We start from the raw sequence: 21,162 nt of genomic DNA, 5'->3' as shown, positions 1-21,162 counted from the left end.
TAAAAAATATGTCATAATCAAGTAACGTTTATTGCAAGTAATCAAGTAATGTTACTATCTTCTACAGAAGTGGTTTTTCTTACTGAATTGTTCTGCTTCATTTTAAATACATATGGACATAAGTTCTTTGTCAGATATATGCTTTAGAAATGTTTTTCCCTTTTCTGTCATTTATCTTTTTACTCTTGTTTTGGTATTTTTCATGAAAAGTTTTAAATTTAAGTATAGTGGTATTAATCAATCCTTTTCTTTTTTTTTTTTTTGAGACACAGTTTCTCTCTTGTTGCCCAGGCTGGAGTGCAGTGGCGCGATCTTGGCTCGCTGCAACGTCCACCTCCCAGGTTCAAGCAATTCTCCTGCCTCAGACTCCCAAGTAGTTGGGATTACAGGCACCTGCCACCACGCCCACCTAATTTTTGTATTTTTAGTAGAGATGGGGTTTCACCATGATGGCCAGGCTGGTCTCGAACTCCTGACCTCAGGGATCCACCTGCCTTAGCCTCCCAAAGGGCTGCAATTACAGCATGTAACCCACCGCACCCGGCCTCTTTTCATGTGTGTTTTCTTTTTTTTGAGATAGGGTCTCACTCTGCCACCCAGGCAGAAGTGCAGTGGCAGGATCACAGCTCACTGTAGCCTCGACCTCCTGGACTGAAGCGATCCTCCCACCTCAGCCTCCTGAGTAGCACCACCATGTCCTACTAATTTTTGTATTTTGTGTAGAGATGGGGTTTTGCCATGTTCCAGGCTGGTCTCGAACTCCTAAGCTCAAGCAATCCTCCTGCCTCAACCTCCCAAAGTGCTAGGATTACAGGCATGAGCCACTGTGCCTGGCCAATCAACCCTTTTCTACAATTAGTGCTTTCCATTTGTTTTTTAAAAGTCTTTCCTTACCCCCAAAGCAATGAAGAAATTCTTCTACATTAACTTCTTTTATTAATTTGCTTCTCACATATGTCTATAACTGGAGTTGACATGAATAAATTAGGTCTACTTTCTTCTTTTTTTTTAAGTACATATAATTTTTCTCACACAACTGTTGAGAGACTTCCTTCCTCACTAATTTGTGATGCCCCTTTGTTATAAATAACTTGTTCACATTACGCATGTATCTGTATCTGGGTTCCCTATTCTGATCCACTGGTCTATTTGTCTATTTCTGTGGTAATACAGCACCGACTTAATTTACTAGCATGTTACGAAAAGTCTTAGTATCAAGTAAAGCAATCCTTCCTCTTCTTCATGGGTCCTTTGGTTTATCCTGTCTTTTGCATATTCATATAAATTAAAATCAGCTTGTAAAATTTACTGTAGAAATTTTTATTAGAAATTTCTTGAACCTACAGATAAATTGGGAAAGAATATCTTTAAAATACTGAATCCCCTAAAATGTGAATATTCTATTTCTATTATGTCTGTGTTCCTTAATCTTTCCAGAAAGTTTTATAATTTTCTCTAGTAAAATAAAAGTCTTACATTTTTGCACATAATCCTAGTCACATATAATTTTATATTATTGGAAAATAATATGCTAAAAAATACCATTTGAACTCTGTCCTAATATATATAAATACATGTGATTTTTGCATTATGATTTTGTATCTAGCAATCTTGCTAAAATCCTATTAATTGTAATAGGATGATTATCTACAGATTCATTTAGAACATTTTATATACTGCACCATTAAAATTCATTAAATTCCATCTGTACATCCTTTTAAGGAAACTATGGGACAGAGAGATAAAAATGAATAAATAAAGGTCAAAAGTGGTGGAGCTTGGAATAAACATCAGGTCTGTATTTATGGTACGCTGGCCTTCTCACAGTGTACATTCACTCTGTCCTGTCTAATGAAAGTAACAGTAGTAGTGGTAGTATAGCCCAGGATAAATAAATAACAGTGGCATTGCTTATTAATCTACCTCAAGGTTACGTTTCCATGTGGTATGAGCATCAATCTACCTATATTTTTTATGTAGATAGCCAATTATTGAGTAACCTATTCTTTTCCACTGATAGGCCATGATTATTATAAACGAAATTATCATATATTCATCAGTAGCTTTTAACTTTCATTCTTTGTACAAGTATTAGATGAGGACTAACAGTGACAGTGTGCTACTCACAGGGGACAAAAAGATAAGTCAGTCAGGCATACTCTGTCCTTAAGATCTGCAGAAGAACCAAGCAAGGAAGTTAAGAACTACAATGGGTTCCCGAAGTAGGCCTAGAGGATACAGAGACACAGAATACTTTCAGAAGGCTCTCAGGCACCTACTCTAAACTAGCAAATATTCTGCATTCTGTACCTCTCAATTCCACATATGCATTACACCATTTTTAATTTCTACAGAAAACATAGTAAAAATTAAAGTTTATGGTAGTATCAAACTACAAAAATTAAGCAGAATTTTAAATGTTTTTCAATCAACTAGAACTCATTATTCATTAAAAAAATATTTATACAGCACCTAATCTCTGTCAGGGACTACTAGGTGCAGGACACAGTGCAGTGAACAAAACCCACCAGCAAAGTGCCTGCCTTCAGAGTTCACATGACAGTCAAATGAACTGTTAGAAAATAATAAGTGCCACAAACAGAAAGGGGAACATCACACACCGGGGCCTGTTGTGGAGTGAGGGGAGGGGGGAGGGATAGCATTAGGAGATATACCTAATGTAAATGACGAGTTAAGGGGTGCAGCACACCAACATGGCACATGTATACATATGTAACAAACCTGCACATGTACCCTAGAACATAAAGTAAAAAAAAAAAAAAAAAAAGAAAAGAAAAAAATAGCAGGTTACTATGTAAAATATGGTGGGAGCTGCTGCTGTTTTCTTTTCCATCCTACTCCTTTATTTTGAAAATGTTCAAACCTCCCAAAAAATACTGGAGGAGGAGGAGAGGACTACAGTATAACAAACATCAGTGTGTTCTTTACCTTGATTCACACTGTATGTTCTTTTTCCTGAGCTGACTGAGACTAAGCTAAATGTGGCCCTTCAGAGGAGGATAGTATTATCAGCAAGGTGTCCTCTCTGGGAGGTAAACCAGGAGACAAGCAAAGCAAGCACCAAAGCTCTCAGAAACCCCATCAGCACATATAAAGGAGTGAGGCCAATGTGGTGAGAGCACAGTGAGTGACAAATGACATGGGAGAGACAGTCAGGAACAGATCACACCTTGTAGACATGGTAAGTACTTGAAATTATGAATATAATTTAAATATTTAATTTAAATATAATAGTCATGAAAGAGAGTGGATAGTGGGGACCTGATTATCATTATTAGAATAATTTTTGCAACTGTGCTATAAACAAATTGTACTATGGAAAGGTAAAGAGAAGCAGAAAGACTGGTTAAAAGGCTACTACAACTTCCAAGGGATAACAGTGACTTCAACCAAAATGGGAGGCAAGTTAAGGCAGTAACAAGTTGCTTGGGTTATCAAGTTGAGCTATAAGGTATGAGAAAAGATAGAAATCAAGGATTAACTTCCAAAGTTTCTGGACTAAACAACCGAGTGAATACTGGCATTATTTACTGAAATGAGGAAATCTTGGGGAGAAGCAGATTTGGGGCAGAGGTGGAGGCAGAATCAAGCACGGTATTGGACATGTTAAGGGTGAGGTGTCTAACACACTTCCAAATGGAGATGTCAAGCAGACAACTGAACATAAAGGTCTGGAGATCAGGTAAAGAAGAGTAATGGAAATGAACACATGAGACTCTTAAGGGCACACACAGAGGTTACAGCTATCAGAATGAATGAGCTTTCTTTCCTAGGGGGTGAACAGAGACAAAAAGTAGACAAGATATCTGAGGATTTATCCTTAAGAATTCCAAAATTATAAACATGTAGAGTCTCCACAGCAACTAGCAAAAGACAAAATGAGGAGTGAGATGTCCCAAACGCAAACGAAAGAAAATGCTTCAAGAAGATGAGAGAGGCCAGGTGCAGTGGTTCATGCTTGTAATTCCACCACTTAAGGAGGCTGAGACAGGACTGCTTTCGCCCAGGAGTTCCAGACCAACCTGGATAACATAAAGAGACCCAATCTCTACCAAAAAAAAAACTTAAAAATTAGTCAAGTATGCTGGCACACACCTGTAGTCCCAGCTACCTGGGAGGCTAAGGTGGGAGGATCACCTGAGCCTAGGAGGTTGAGGCTGCAGTGAGCTGTGATCACACCACTGCACTCCAGCCTGGGTAAGAGAGTAAGACCCTGCCTCAAAAAATAAAAAAATAAATTAAAAAATAAAAAAAAGAAAGGAAAGGAAGAAAAGGAAGAGGAAAAGGAAGGGGGAGGGAAAGGAAGGGAGGAAGGAGGGAGAAGGGATGGAGAGGAAGGAGGGAGGAAGGGAGGGAAGGAAGGAGGGGAGGAAGGGAGGGAGGGAGAGAGGGAGGGAGGGAAGAACATGGGAGTACTAAACCGATGGATAATTTCATTATTTTATTCATGCTTTTCAAACAAGGTCTAAAAACTCTTAAGACTTCAAAGCTGAATTACAGAATGACAGGTTACAGGCCCAGTGTAATGGCTCGTGCCTGTAATCCCAGCACTTTGGGAAGCCAAGGCAGGCAGATCATGAAGTCAGGAGATCGAGACCATCCCGGCCAACATGGCGAAACCCTGTCTCTACTAAAAATACAAAAATTAGCTGGGCATGGTGGTGATGCCTATAATCCCAGCTACTCGGGAGACTGAGGCAGAAGAATCGCTTGAACCAGGGGGTCGGAGGTTGCAGGGAGCCGAGATGGCGCCACTGCACTCCAGCTTGGTGACAGAGCAAGACTTCATCTAAAAAAAAAGGGGGGGGTGTGGGTGGGGTGGGGGGAAAAAAGAAAGAAAAAAAAATAGGTTATAATGTCCTGTGATTCCTTTTTTAATGAATGGGGAGAAGGTAAGGAACAAAAGTATAAACTTAAGTTTACAGGTAAGTATCAAAAATTAATCATCATGCTAAACGCTCACATTTATGTCTTCTGCCAGGAATAGCACATTGGTAACATTCTGTACTGGCCTGAGGTGACTAGAGTAAAACTCTAGTGTGCTGCCATGTTCTACAACTGCCTAAGCCCACACATGTACTCAACCCAATTACACACAGAGGCATCAGCTTCAAATTCAGCTACTAAATCATAAAAGTCCACCCAGATTTTCATCCTAAACTCATACTCCTTGAATTTTCTCTATAGTCGATTCACTGTTTTATTCCTGTCACTAATATCCCATCCAGCTGCCTTCATTCTCTAACCTGATTTTGGCTTCTACACCAACAGAGACCAGGGAGTTTGCCGATTCCTCAGACACAGATCGCTGAAGAGCTGGAATTAGCTGTTTGCTGTTATCCGCTTCTGCTTCAGCATCCTCTTCTGCAGACTGTTCTTTGATTTCCGCTTAACAGTAAACAAGAGAAAACAAAGAGTCATTTTTGTATTTATATTAATCACTGGTGAATTTATCTATAAAGCATAGGTCATAATGTAAAAAGAAACAAATAACAATACTTCACTGATACAGGAAAGTTTATGCACATAATTAGTGGTACTGTGCATCTTTATTCTCTACTGCAAAATGATTACCAAAATAATGTGAAGCATGGTACACTTTTACTTGCGCCCAAATTATAGCTGATTCAGAGAAGTTTCATCCTAGCAATAAATGTTAAGAATCTTGGCCAGGCATCCCTGCACCAATTTGAGAGGCCAAAGCAGGCAAATCCCTTGAGTTCAGGAGTTTGAGACTAGCCTGGGCAAGATGGTGAAATCTCAACAAAAAATATACAAATTAGCTAGGCAAGGTGGTGAGTGCTTATAGTGTCAGCTACTCAGGAGGCTGAGATAGAAGGATATGCCTTGAACCTGGGAGGCGGAGGCTGCAGAGAGCCAGGATCATGCCACTGCACTCAGACCTGGGTGACAAAGCCAGACCCCATCTCAAAAACAGAATCTTATTTTTGGCCAGGTGTGATGGCTCACACATGTAATCCCAGCACCTTGGGAGGCTGAGGCAGGCGTATTGCTTGAGCCCAGTAGTTCAAGACAGCCTGGGAAACATGGTGACATCCCATCTCTACAAAAAATTAGCCAAGTATAGTGGCACATGCCTGTAGTCCTAGCTACTCAGGTGGCTGAGGTGGGAGAATCAATCAAGCTCCGACAGTTGACGCTACAGTGAGCTGTGATGATACCACTAGACTCCAGCTTAGGCAACACATCCAGATCCTACCTCAAAAACAAAAATAAAAAATCTTTTTTTTTTTTTTTTTTTTTTTTTTTTTTTTTTGATGGAGTCTCGCTCTGTCAGTCAGGCTGGAATGCAATGGTGCGATCTCAACTCACTGCCACCTCTGCCTCCCGGGATCAAGTGATTCTTCCGCCTCAGCCTCCCGAGTAGCTGGGATTACAGGCGCCCACCACCACGCCTGGCTAATTTTTGTATTTTTAGTAGAGACTGGGTTTCACCACACTGGCCAGGCTGGTCTTAAACTCCCGACCTCAGATGATCCACCCACCTCAGCCTCCCAAAGTGCTAGAATTATAGGCATGAGCTACTGTGCCCAGCCAAAAAAGAATCTTATTTTCAGGATTATAGCAATTGGTCTACAGAACAAATGTATTTCAAAGTGAGTCATTAAAAATCGTTTCACACTTTATATTATCATTAAAAGACTCATTATGTATTCTAATTATTAGTCATTCTAAAAGCTTAATATTTGAAAAGGGCAAACCTTCACCTTACTGCCTGTTTCCATTCTCCTTGAGTCCAACCCCAAACACCTTAAATGTTCTTTCTCAGGAGGCAACCTAATAGCTGAGAGGATTTCCATACACCACTACCCCTAGCATCATTCTTCTCATTTAATAAAAATTATATGCCCACTCTGTCTGTCATACTCTATTACTAGAATGAAGGGACATTACACCTCCCCACCAGTGCTCATGATGCAGTTCCATGTTCTTGGCTGGCTCCTTCTTTTCTAACTTGAAATTTATTTAGACCTTTCTGCATCACTAACCCCAAACAAACAAAAAAATCTTAAAGTCCTTTTCCGTCTTTCCTTTTACCACCAAATTCATGAGATGGCACAATAAATTGACTGAACTCTACTACCTTCCCCTTCAACTATACCTTTCTAATTGTATCCAGCCTATTATAACAATTATTCTCAGCCGGGTGTGGTGGCTCACACCTGGAATCCTAGCACTTTGGGAGGCCAAGGTGGGCAGATCACCTGAGGTCCGGAGTTCGAGACCAGACTGACCAACATGGTGAAACTCTGTCTCTACTAAAAATATAAAATTAGCAGAGCATGGTGGCACATGCCTGTAATCCCAGCTGCTCAGGAGGCTGAGGCAGGACAATCGCTTGAATCTGGGAGGTGGAGGTTGTGGTGAGCCGAGATCATGCCATTGCACTCCAGCCTGGGCAACAGGAACTAAACTCCATCTCAAAACACACACACACAGTTATTCTCATCAACACCACCAATGGATCAACGGCAAAAGCATTAACAATCCAGTCACCACTCACAAGCTTTCTTCAAACATCCTAAAAATTCATTTCACATCAAGACCACTTCCTCCCTAGTGAAATGTTCTTCTATCTTTTATAAGTAGGGAGATATAATAGTCTAATATCTGTCTCTTCAGCTGATTTCCTTTAGGCCTCTAAATATAGCTACAGCCTACATCCTTTTTACACTCCTGGGTTGATTGGTTGTTTCTGTTTTTGAGAAAAGGACTCACTCTGTCGCCCACACTGCAGTGAGGTAGTATGATCATTCACATTCTTGGGCTCAAGCAATCCTCCCGCCTCAGCCTCCCAAGCAGCTGGGACTACAGGCACATGTTACCACATTCTTTTTCATCTTTTTGTAGAAATGGGGGTCTCACTATGCTGCCCAGGCAAGTCTCAAACTCCTGGCCTCAAGTCATCCTCCTGCCTTGGCCTCCCAAAGTACCAGGAATACAGGCATGAGCCACTGCGCCCAGCCTATAAGCTCCTCTTTGAAGAACTTATTTATTATTCACATTTCAACAGTTCCCTCTGGACTTAATGATTTGTAAATCAACATCTCTAGCACCAACTTGTCTCCTGAGTTCCACACCATATTTCAACTATACACTAGACATATTTAGCACCTTGAACACTAAATTTCACACAAAACTTGATCTCTTATCACTCAGATTAGCACTTCAATCTGACTTTCCTTTTTTTTTTTTTTTTTTTTTTTTTTTGAGACAGAGTCTCGCTCTGTCACCCAGGCTGGAGTGCAGTGGCCAGATCTCAGCTCATGGCAAGCTCCGCCTCCCGGGTTTACACCATTCTCCTGCCTCAGCCTCCCGAGTAGCTGGGACTACAGGCGCCCGCCACCTCGCCCAGCTAGTTTTTTTGTATTTTTTTAGTAGAGACAGGGTTTCACCGTGTTAGCCAGGATGGTCTCGATCTCCTGACCTCATGATCTGCCCGTCTCGGCCTCCCAAAGTGCTGGGATTACAGGCTTGAGCCACCACGCCTGGCCTGACTTTCCTTTCTTTAAAAAAAAAAAAACTATCTTCTATAATCAAAACGAATTTTAGAAAAATATTGTGAAAAACGAACAATTTGTGTAACTATGCTTGCGTAGTTAGAAAAAACTACAAATAACTGTAAATCTCATCAAATCATAAAAGTAATGATAACATGAAGCATCAAACAGATGGTTTTGGTTTTCATACTTAACATGTTTCCTTTCTTTTTTAAAAAATTGAAATAGGAAAGCTGACCTTAAATTATTTATGCAGTCTACCAATAAAGGTGTCCTGTCTATCCCTAGAGACAAAATTGATAACATATCTAGAATCAAATCTACAAATACGTAAGTCTGTATTCAAAAGGAATCATAAAATGAAAATTTACATTTCTATGTGACAAATGACCTCATGAACAAAATGAATGTGTCGCAGATGAGAGAAAATAAATACAATTTGAATCCCTCCCCCCAAAAAAGGTATTCAGATCAAGAATAGCTAAAGAACTCCAAAGATGAACAAGGCACATAAACCTGCAGAAAGCACACAAAGGACAAAAACCATACTCTTCATCTTCTATACTTTTCAAGTTTTAGTAGGGCACATAACTGTTCAGCTAGAGACTTTATTTCCCAACCCTCTTTGCAGCAAACCATGGCAAGTTCTTACCAAAAGAATATGACCAGAAGCAACTGTGCAACTTCATCATCTAAAAGGAAGTGACCTGCTCTTAACTAAATTATAGTCCCCTTTCCTACGTACTGGAATGGACATGACAGCAACCCAGCCGCAATGCTGCCAATGAGGGGCAATGCTCCAGGTGATGGCAGAGAGACAAGATAGAAGAAACTTGGGTCAACAAACAATAATCATCAACCTAAGCTCTCCAACCTAAGCTCAGAAATACTACATGAGAGAAAGATCAATTTGTTTTATTTAAGCCACTGCTACATTTTGGGATCTCTGTTACAGCAGCTTAACCCATGCCCTAATTAACACAGAAAACTAGTATTAAGAGTGAAGAACTGCCATAACAAAAACTTCAAGTGGCTTGGTGATCAGGCCATGAGACACTGATAATGGAGTTTGAAAATCAACTGACCCTTTTTTGTATTAAAATATTTAATACAGCTACAACCTATTTGGAATGCAGACTGTACCTACAGAGCCAGTAGCTCTAGGGAAAGCATCTGGAATGAGCCAAAGGGTATTCTGTGTTGCCTCTCTCTAGTATTTTTACAGCCAAAGATAGAAAAGAATACAATTCTGCTACAGAGACACTCTCTGCCTGCCTATTATATTCAAAGTACTATAAAATTATCATATATATAAATACCTTTATGAAAGCATTTCATTTCTACTCAGAGAGGCCCAGACACATTTTGGGATAGACCCATTTTATACCATTCTTACTACTGGGTAATAAGAAAGGGGAAGAGAAAAATAAGTGACAAACGTAAAGGAGGAGTAAGAATAGTGCCTTCAGAAACTCACAACGAGTCAAATGGACCGGGGTCAGAAATCATTACATTACCCTGGAAACATTTTTCTTCCTGGAGCCAGATCCATTTATCCCCACTCCCAAACTGTGTTCCCTCCAATAAAGTATGACTTGTCTGTTTCCTTTTAGTATGTTGCTATCTACCATATGACCTCTAGTCAAAAATGTCCTTCTCCTAGCACAGTATATAACAGTCTCAGCTTTTTCCTTATTTTTGTTCCCACAAAAGAAAATACACAGCACTTTTATTATTTTTAGGGGAGTTTTATTGCTTACAGCTAAGGGAAAATAAGTAGGACAGTGTCTATCTCTCCCTCAAATTAGAGCCAGAAGGAAATAGAAAAGTTAAACGTTAATGTTACTGGTTGGTCAGCAGGTTTGCAGGTATACAACCTTTTGAAATTATGTTTCCTGCATTTCAAAGAGGAAAAAAACAGATTCAGACTATAGAGTTTTTTTGTTTTTGTTTTTGTTTTTAAGAAATAGGATCAGCACCAGATCCGATCCCACAAAGCAGGTAAGAAGACAGGCTTTCAGAGTTCATCCTGCTCTCTTTTCTCCTCTAGCTATTATCATTACTGGCTCTGCCCACGATTCTAACCTGGATCTGCTACAGAAACAGCAGGGAGTGGTAAGTTTTGGTTTTACTTTTGGTTTAGATTTTGTTGTTTTGGTCTTGTGTTCTTTAACAAATAAGGAGGACTCTATGACTGCTTCTTAGGTAGCAGTAATTCCTGCCACGAAATAGAAACAAACAACAAAAAAGGTATCACTAAATATGTGATACTTCAGGTAATAACAGAAGCTATCTTTAACTGTCACTCTTCATTTGGTAGAAGAGTTAGATCTTAGTATCTGTCAAAGTCAAGGCAGGACAATTGAGTGTTTATGTCTCTCTCTCTTCTACTAATCCTAGTCTTCAAACAATTGTCAGAGTTTGGCAGCAGAATGTGAAACACACTGCTCTGGATAAAAATGATGTCAACCAGGGATCCAACCAGAGATGTGTCATCCAGAGATGCTCCGGATGAAATGACTATAAACCCAGTGATATCTGAGGAAATACTCCTGATGCCAGTACTTAATTATCTCTAGTTTATTATTTTAAATGTACTCTTGAATACTATCCTATGTTTTGCCTAAAGAAAGAAGTTTGCCAATAAAGTAGTCCAGGTTTGGCTACTCCAACACTTCGCAGTTTTTGCCTTCCATAAGGTTCAATTAGCTCAAACTGCCTGCAAGCCAAACTGTGGAAACTGGAGCAGACATTTAAAAATTTACACTGCATTTTTAAAACTTCAGGGTGGTATTTTTCTTGAATATAAAATCCCCAATATATCTTTCCCCTTACTTTGAACCTGACCTAAATACAGGCAATGGCACTTGGTCACAAAATGCGCCAAAGTCATTTTGGTGGACCACTGCAACCCTGGGACAAGGACAGGTGAGGCAATTTCATCTGTAGCCACTATCTATGGATAATCTCCATCCACTAGGTGGCACATGTACAGTGGTAGCATACTAAAGAACCTAATCATTGACCTGGCGTGGTGGCTCAAACCTGTAATCCCAGCACTTTGGGAGGCAGGAGGATCACTTAAGCCCAGAAGTTCAAGATCAGCCTGGGCAACATGGCAAAAGCAAAAAAAATTCGGCCGGCCTTGGTGGCACACACCAGTAGACCCAGCTATTCAGGAGATTGAGGTGGAAGAATCACTTAAGCCTGGGAGGCAGAGGTTGCAGCTGAACCAAGATCATACCACTGTACTCCACCCTGGGCGACAGAGCAAGACCCTGTCTCAACAACAATAAAAAAGAGAACCTAATCACATGTAAGTAAATTCCTAAGAGATTGTGCACTTCATTAAATAGCATCATCTATGTGCCACGCATATCTCTGGGGATGCAAAGATAAATTAGATCTAACTCTTTCCCTTAAATAATTTCATAACATACCCTCTTTTAAACCTTTACTTTTCCACCTCCAATGACTCTAATTTATCCTACACAAATTGGTTCTAAGACATGAGAAAGTTTAACAGCAAAAGTTGTCTGCTGTGTTAGTTAAAATCAAAGGCCTGGAATTCAATGGTTCCGAGTTTGCATTCTAGCTCTGCCATCTGCTAGCAATATGACCTCTGGCAAGTTATTTAACTTCATCTCAATTTTACTTTGCTCGTCATTTAAAAGACAGACAATACCACCTAGTATAAAACTGTCTTTATGATTTAAAAAAAAAAAAAAGGATGCATGAAAAGCACTTAGCTCAACATCTTAAGTGTAGTGATGTAGCTGTTACTCTGATGACCTCTATCTACATTCACACACTACAGTCTATGGATTTACTTGTCCACCTCACCTACTCAATTTTTTTTTCTTTTTTTTTTTTTAATTAAAGACGGAGTCTGGCTCTGTCACCCAGGCTGGAGTGCAGTGCTGCGATCTCGGCTCACTGCAAGCTCCGCCGCCCGGGTTCATGCCCTTCTCCTGCCTCCCTAGTAGCTGGGACTACAGGCACCCGCTACCACACCCGGCTACTTTTTGTATTTTTTAGTAGAGACGGGGTTTCACCGTGTTAGCCAGGATGGTCACGATCTCCTGCCTCGTGATCCACCAGCCTCGGCCTCCCAAAGTGCTGGGATTACAGGCATGAGCCACTGCGCCTGGCCTCACCTACTCAATTTCTAACTCTTGATGTCATATCACAAATTGTTAAATTGCATTATGAGAAGTAACGGGAATAAAGAGAACATTTATTTAGCCCCTCCTGGCTCTATGCTCCAGACTTAATATATCATTAATTTAGAATGGTTATTTACCAAACAAAATTTTGAGTAACAACTACATACTATAATTTCTATTCAAATGGCAGTCATTACAAAGATAGTCAAGATCCCTACGTTTAATGGATCTAGTGAAAGACTGAAAATAAAAATAGCATACAATAGGCCAGGCACAGTAGCTCACGCCTGTAATCCCAGCACTTTGGGAGGCCGAGGTGGGTGGATCACGAGGTCAGGAGATAGAGACCATCCTGGCTAACATGGCGAAACCTCGTCTCTACTAAAAATACAAAAAATTAGCCAGGTGTGGTGGTGGACCCTGTGGTCCCAACTACTCAGGAGGCTGAGGTAGGAGAATGGCGTGAACCTGGGAGGCGGAGCTTGCAGCGAGCCAAGAGCGCGCCACTGCACTCCAGCCTGGGGGACAGAGCAAGACTCCGTCTACAAAAAAAAAAAAAAAAAAAAAAAAAGGACACAGTAATAGTCATGATGCTGGTAAGCACATGGTATGATGGGAGTTAAGGGGAAGAGGTGGGTAATACAGCTCAGAAAGACTTCAGAAAGGTGTTAGAAGCCCAGCTAAAACTAAAAGGATAAATCAAAGTGTGCCTAATAGTTCTCTCTCAAGTCTTCTCTTTTAAAAAAAGAGTAACATCTAACATATTTTCTTCATTTAAAAGATAAGGAAACTAAAATCTGAAAGTTAATTACAAGCTCAAGATCACAAAGCTAATAGGAAACAAAGCTGGGATCCAAAATCAGGTTGTGCAACTCTAAAGCCTGATGTGCTCTTTTCACTACTTCCCCCACCTGGCATAGCATCAAAGTGTAGCTTGTAAGTTTTATAAATACATCAATATTAAAGAGAAATGTTAACAGTCTTACTAGGACCATGTTACTGAGTGACCATTTACTGAATATAAAGACTATGAGATGATAACTAAAAATATAGTTTTTCTCTTTTTTAAGCACTGCTGAATATAATTATGAAGTGGAGAGAATATTTATCTCACAGTCAAGTTCACAGAAATAAAGCATTTTGATTTTTAACAATTACAAAAGTATTTCCCTCAAAGGTTAAATACTTCTTTGAAAGGACTGTATGTAGCCTACAAATATACTGAACAAACTTACCAACATTGATAGCATAGCAGACTATGTCAAAAATATTTTAGGTCAATTATGGACTCCCTTATCAATACATTAGTATATTCTTTCAAAGTACCCTACTTTTTCAATGGATTTTTAAAGTTTGCTTATTCAAGGGTTCCGGGATTTTAGAGGGAGAAGTTACTTCTTTATTTTTATTAACCTCTCATTTTTACTCACTTCCAAAATTTAGAATTCTAAGAAAACATTAAGAATGTAAGCAGCAAGCACAGTGGTATTAGTGGATACCTAAGTCTTTGTCACCAACAGAAATCATGGATATTTTCTTATCACATGCAGTTGTGGCAGATATCCCAAAATATCTTTCACCATCATCAATACTTCAAAATTACAATAGTTACAAAATTCACTGCTAGATTTTATAATTTAAGTGTGGATTAAAAAGATGTTACAAAATTACAAGTTTGGCTTATTTTTATTTCAATGCAATTGTTTATCTTTGTAATCCTATTTTGGTATATTTTTATTTTACTCATTTAAAAACACTATTTGAAAAAGAGTCCATGGACTACATCATACTACCAAAGGGGACTATGGCACCGAAAAAGTTAAGAACCCCTGTTCTACATGTGCCATTCACAGGAGACCACACCCCCAGTTTGACTATATGCTCTATGAAAACAGGCGCTGTATCTGTTTTTATAAACCAGAGCTATCACAAAACCTGAATGATGTTCGATAATTGCTTAATGTTAATTATATAATATAAAGCAAGCAGATAAATCGTATATACAGACACAAAGATTTACAAAAGCACAGAGAAAAATAATATATTTTAAAAGAACTCATATTTACTAACTATGCAAGTAAATACTGACATTCATTATCAACCAGTTATCCAAAAAATATGCCTTCCTCTCTCTATGCTTTAATCAACTTTCTTTTTTTTTTTTTTTTTTTTTTTTTTTTTGAGATGGAGTCTTGCTCTGTCGCCCAGGCTAGAGTGCAGTGGCACGATCTCAGCTCACTGCAAGCTCCGCCTCCCGTGTTCACGCCATTCTCCTGCCTCAGCCTCCTGAGAAGCTGGGACCACAGGCACCCACCACCACGCCTGGCTAATTTTTTGTATTTTTAGTAGAGACAGGGTTTCACCGTGTTAGCCAGGATGGTCTCTATCTCCTGACCTCGTGATCTGCCCACCTTGGCCTCCCAAACTGCTGGGATTACAGGCGTGAGCCACCACGCCCAGTCATTTTTTGTTTGTTTGTTTTAAAAAGAGATGGGCTCATGCTCTGTCACCCAGGCTAGAGTACAGTGGCACAATCATAGCTCATCATAACCTCAAACTCCTAGGCTGAAGGTATCCTCCCATCTCAGCTTCCCCACTAGCCAGGACTACATGGCACATGCTATCATACCTGGCTTTTTTTTTTTTTTTTTTTTTTTGTAGAGACAGGGACTCACTATGTTGCCCAGGCTGGTCTCAAACTCCTGGGCTCAAGTTATCTTCCCACCTCAGCCTCCCAAAGTGCTAGAATTATTCCAAGCATGAGCCACCATCATCATGCCCAGCCTAATCAGCTATTAAATAGAATAACTTACTTCCCTTACCTTCAGAGAATGGCAATATTTTTCATGCTTGCTTCCTACTAAAACTACAGAAGAAAACATAGCTAAGAAATTGTGTAACCATGTCCCTTCCTTCTTTTGAAAGAAGTTTGTCTCCTGACAGTTATGTTTTCTGGATGTATCTCATTGAATCTAGTGTATCCAATGTCATCAAAATTGTGTTGTAAAGCTAAAGCATTAGCACTACATTAGAAAAAAGCAAATTATTTATTAACCCTATATTCACTAAACTAATTAAAATATTGGCACTGATTAATAATACGAATGTGGTTGCTGCTTTCACAGAACAATGTAAACAACTAAAAGTAAATACACAAAAAAAGCACTAATTTTCTCTGGGAGTTAACAGTTTTACCGACGACTTACTCTATACTTATCCACAGTTCCATAAATTTCTACAAATATACATTACTGTTATAATATTTAATGTGATGTTTTAATGCAAACTCAAAAAGCTTAAGAGTCCAATACTTGTCAAAAGCCAAAAAATATATGGGCATTAATTTAAACAGTAATTGTTTAAGCAGGATAGACTGCTAATAAATGAAAAAAAAATAGTAATTGTTAGAAGTCAGCTGTTCTCTAGGTGTTTTATTTAGCTGTTATCAATATTTCCTTCAGTTTTCCTACGTAACCTTTAAATGTTTTTAATGGAGTTTTTTGCAATTAATGAAAGAAACGAAAATAAAATCAACAAATTAAAACATACATCTTTATAACAGTTATTTCTACCAATACTGATCTTCTTCTGAAATTTAACTTTAGGCCTTAAAAACAAAAATCAACCAATGAAACTGTCTTGGATCCTCTAGACCAGCCCAAGTGTCACCTGAATAGCAACGAATGACTCTGGTTGATGCCAGCAGAGCATCAACCTGATGCCAAGCCTGACCTAAATTCCTAACCCACAAGATCATGAAATATGTTTGCTTTTTAAGCCATTGTGTTCTGAAATAATTTGTTACATGGCAATAAGTAGCTGACGTTTTCATTTTAAACTTCAGTTTGAAGATTATATATGGCTTATCAAAGACATATAGGTGGCTTTGCTCCACCATCTCTTCATCTAAACCGGCGAAGCAGTCAGTATTTCAAACAAGGACTACAAAAGAAAAAAGCTCAGGAGGGTTTTGCTGCAGTGCAGAAGTGACCCATATGATTTCCACCCACAATTCACTGGACACAATCATATGGGCCCCTCAAGCAGGCTTGGAGCTGTGTAATTCCACCACATATCCAGAAGGGAGAGTGCCAGAGCTATTTGACAGACACCACCAATATCTACCACCACAATACATAATTTTAAATAATCTACTAAAGTTAGTGGAAAATATTATCCGAAGAAAAACCTGATAATTCAAAAAGACAAGAGTCAATTACAAACTTTCAAACCCAAAAAAAGATAAGAAAGGATAGGTAAAGTTAAATTGTTAGGCCAATTAATGTAACAAGAATCCAGGCTTTTTCTTTGTGCCAAATGTCACCATAACCTGTTCAATGAGTAGCTATACTCAAAATGTACAAACAGTAATTTGGGGTGTCGACTTTTTAAAATAATATCACTAAAGTTTCTATTCTTGTAAATAAAGGCATATATGGGGTTTATACAAAGTTGAATATTTAAAACATATGCAAATAACCAAAAGGCACTGAATTAAAGTAACATATGCAAGGCTTTGGAACTCCAATTCCACCTGTCTCATCAAGTGTATGGACAAAGCAAAAGACCCCTATCTTGTCTTTGTCAATTAAACACTAACATCTGAAAGCCACCACTAAATAAGAACCAACAGTTATTACATAAGCAACAGCGAAAAAGTAACAAATAACTAGACCAGAAGATAATCGAAGATTGTGACACATAAATAAGGCAGTATGATAGACATCATTAGTGGAAATCCCTCAAAGGTTACTCACAAATAGTAATGTTGATATTAAATCAAATAGTTTTATTACTTTAATAAGATTATTATTTATGAGACATATTTATACTAACGGATAGATATTAACTATTGTTAACTATTATTTTATTTTTAACAATATTGTTAGTTATTGTTATTGTTATTGTTAACTATTAATTATAATCCATTCCACTAGTTATAACTGACTTACCAAATTAGAAAAGGGCTATAACTATAGTTAATACATTTAAAAAGCTAAACTGAAAAATCAACAACTCTTGCTAGATGCATAAGGTCAATAAGGTCACAGGGCAAACAGGTACCCTCAGAATTGGAAGACAGACAAGAATCACAACTTACCTGACCAGAAACCCATGGGTAAAAACCTCCATGGGTACAAAAACCTGAACCATAATTGACAAAACGCTGGAGGTTCAGTGTGGAGAAGTCTGGAAGATAAAAACTACAGAGGGACCCCGTCATTGTGGGGCCCAACAGTTTTGTGTTTTACCTCTAGGAGTTCTACCAGTTTCTCACAGTGAATTTCACAGAAAAATCCCTTCTTGCTTTCAACAGCAGGGGGGGGAAAGGAACCATTTCTAAATACACCAGAGCATTCTCTTAACAAGGCCTGCCTTCAGGAGAAACTATTTAACTAAAGCCTAACCTACAAGAAAAGAAATAAACTCCAGACAGTTCTAGCCTAAGAGAATTATCTAACTCTAGCCCATTCTAGGCCATTCTGCCCCACCTAAGAGCAGTGAAAGCGCAGGGCAAGGAGGAAGAATAAAAAACTCAGACTTCCCCCTCCTCCTCCAAGGCTCACCACATTACTAAAAGCCTATTTACAGCTGTTGTCTTTACCCAGTGCATTACATCTGGCTATTGAGAAAAAAAATTACAAAGTATACTAAAAAGCAAAAAAACACCGTATAGAGCAACATCAGAACTAGACTTGGATGTAGGAGGGAATTTGAAATGATCAGATGAGGAATTTAAAGCTACTATGATTAATAGGCTAACGGCTCTAACAGATAAAGTAGATAGCATGCAAGAAGACATAGGCAATGTAAGCAGAGAACTGGAAATTATAGAGATTAAAATGATTGAGATTAAAAAAAACTTTAACAGAAATGATGAATGCTTTCAGTGAACCTATCAGTAGACCTCACATAGCTGAGGAAACAATCTCATTGCTTCAAGATATTTCAAAAGAAACCTCCAAACATGAACAGCAAAGAGAAAAAGACTGGGGGAAAAAAAAAAAAAAGAACAGAACAGAATGTTTAATACAGAAAACTACAAAAAGATAACATGTAATGGAAATATTAAAAAGAAAAAGGAGACGAAGAACAAGAAATGTCCTCAAATTAATCTCAGAAACCAAACGACAAAGAACATCAAAAAGGATAAAGTCCCAAAAAAACTACACCTGGTCACATCATATTCAAACCACAGAATACTGAAAAATCCTGAAAGAGCTCAGAGGGAAAAAAAAATACCTAAGGTAATAATTACATCAACTCAGAAACCATGCAAGCAAGAAGAGAGGGAAGGAAATATGTAACACGTTAAGAGAAAGAAAACATCAACCTATAATTCTGTACTCTGCAAAATTATCCTTCAAAAGTGAAGGCTTTCTCAGGCAAACAAAAATTGAAGAATTTGTTGTCAGATGACCTACCTTGCAAGAAATCCTTTAGAGAGAACAAAAATGGTACAGGTCAAAAACTTAGATCTGTATCAAGAAAGGAAGAGCATCTCAGAAGCGGTAAGTGAAGATAAAATTTTTAAAAAACTTTTTTCTTATTGTTAACTGATCTAATAGGTAAGTTTGTTCAAAATAATATCTGCAACAATGTATTCAATTATGATTGCTTACGTATAAATACATATGCTTATGTATAAGTGAAATGACTGACAGCAACAATACAAGAGATAGGAGGGAGGAATTAGGATTATTTTGTTCTTATAAAGTACTCACATTAGAAGTGAAAATTACAGTGGTGCCATCTTATCCATGGGGAACATATTCCAAGACCCCCAGTGGATGCGTGAAACCAAGTAATAGCAAATCCAATATATCCAGTATGTTTTTTCAATCATACTAAGATGGCTACTAAGTGAATAACGGGCAGGTAATATATACAGTATGGATGCACTGGACCAAGAGACGATTCACATCTCAGGCCGGAAGGCACAAGATTTCATTATGCTACTGAAAACAGCATACAACTTAAAATTTATGAGTTGTTCATTTCTGGAATTTCCCATTTAATATTTTCAGACCATGGTTAACTGGAGGTAACCCAAACTGTGAAAAGCAAAACCATAGTTAAAGGGGGACACTACCGCACAGTGTTATTAGAAAGCAGACTTGGACTTGTTGTAAATATATATTACAAACTCTAAGGTAACAACTCAAAAAAAAAAAAAAAAAACTGTGCTAAGAAAGGAGAGAAAACAGAATCATACAAATTACTCAATCAAAACCACAAAAGGCAGGCTGGGTGCAGTGGCTCACACCTGTAATCCCAGCATTATGTGAGGCCGAGGTGGGCAGATCACGAGGTCAGGAGTTCGACACCATCCTGGCTAACACAGTGAAACACCGTTTCTACTAAAAACATAAAAAACTAGCTGGGCAGGGCAGCGTGCGCCTGCAATCCCAGCTACTTGGGAGGCTGAGGCAGGAGAATGGCGCGAACCCGGAAGACGGAGCTTGCAGTGAGCTGAGATGGCGCCACTGCACTCCAGCCTGGGTTACAGAGCGAGACTGTCTCAAAAAATTATAATAAAACAAAGTAAAACCACAAAAGGCACAAATAGAGTGGAAGACAAAAATAGGAACAAAATAAGGAAAACAAATAGAAAACAGTTAACAGATATGGTAGATATCCATTCCATCAACAATCACTGAAGCTGGGCATGGTGGCTCATCCCTGTAATCCCAGCACTTTGGGAGGCCGAGGCCAGCATGTCAAGACCAGCCTGGGCAACACAGCGAGAACACATCTCTCCAAAAAAAATTTTTTTTTAATTAGCCAGGAGTGGTGGTGTGCACCAGGACTCTCAGCTACTTGGGAGGCTGAGCACTGGTAGTTCCAGCTACTTGGGAAGCTGAGGTGGGAGGATGGCTTGAGCCCAAGAGTTCAAGTTTACAGTGAACTATGATGGCACCACTGCACTCCAGCCTGGGTGATACAGTGAGACTCTGTCTCTAAAAATAAAAAAGAATCACTATGAATAACAACAGTCTAAATATACCAATTAAAAGACAGAAATTGTTATAACAGGTTGGTTTTGTTTCCTTTGAGAGTCCTGCTCTGTTGCCCAGGCTGGAGTGCAATGGCACAATCTCAGCTCACTACAACCTCCGCCTCCCGGATTCAAGCAATTTTTGTGCCTCAGCCTCCTGAGTAGCTGGGACAGGTACCCGCCACCATGCTAGGCTAATTTTTGTATTTTTAGTAGAGGTGGGGTTTCACCATGTTGGTCAGACTGGTCTCTAACTCCCGACCACAAATGATCCACCTGCCTCAGCCTCCTAAAATGCTGGGATTCCAGGTATTAGCCACCGTGCACGGCCTAGAATAGATTTTTAAAAAAGAAAACCCAAGTACATACTGCCTACAAAAAAAACCACTTTATAATAATATAAAGTTACATATAGATAAGAAATAAATGGGCCAGGCGTGGTGGCTCAAGCCTG

At 39.0% G+C, this 21,162-nt stretch overlaps 1 protein-coding gene across 27 annotated transcripts in view; it reads right to left on the bottom strand.

Moving 5' to 3' along the window:
• Positions 1–21,162, bottom strand: part of KMT2C (lysine methyltransferase 2C) — a 302,450-nt gene that overhangs the window by 194,834 nt on the left and 86,454 nt on the right. For all 27 annotated transcript variants that reach the window (XR_007724532.1, XR_007724542.1, XR_007724544.1 and 24 more), the window contains exon 3: positions 5,268–5,409. Coding sequence is in view for 1 of the 27 variants with exons in the window: in XM_050785764.1 (XP_050641721.1) it covers positions 5,268–5,409 (142 nt within the window). In the remaining 26 variants the exon portion in view is untranslated. The remainder of the gene's footprint in view (positions 1–5,267; positions 5,410–21,162) is intronic.

Source organism: Macaca thibetana, chromosome 3 (genome assembly GCF_024542745.1).
Source record: "Macaca thibetana thibetana isolate TM-01 chromosome 3, ASM2454274v1, whole genome shotgun sequence".
Taxonomy (NCBI): Eukaryota; Metazoa; Chordata; class Mammalia; order Primates; family Cercopithecidae; genus Macaca; species Macaca thibetana.
Note: the sequence above shows the minus strand (reverse complement) of the source record. Positions and strands in the feature narration are given on the sequence as shown.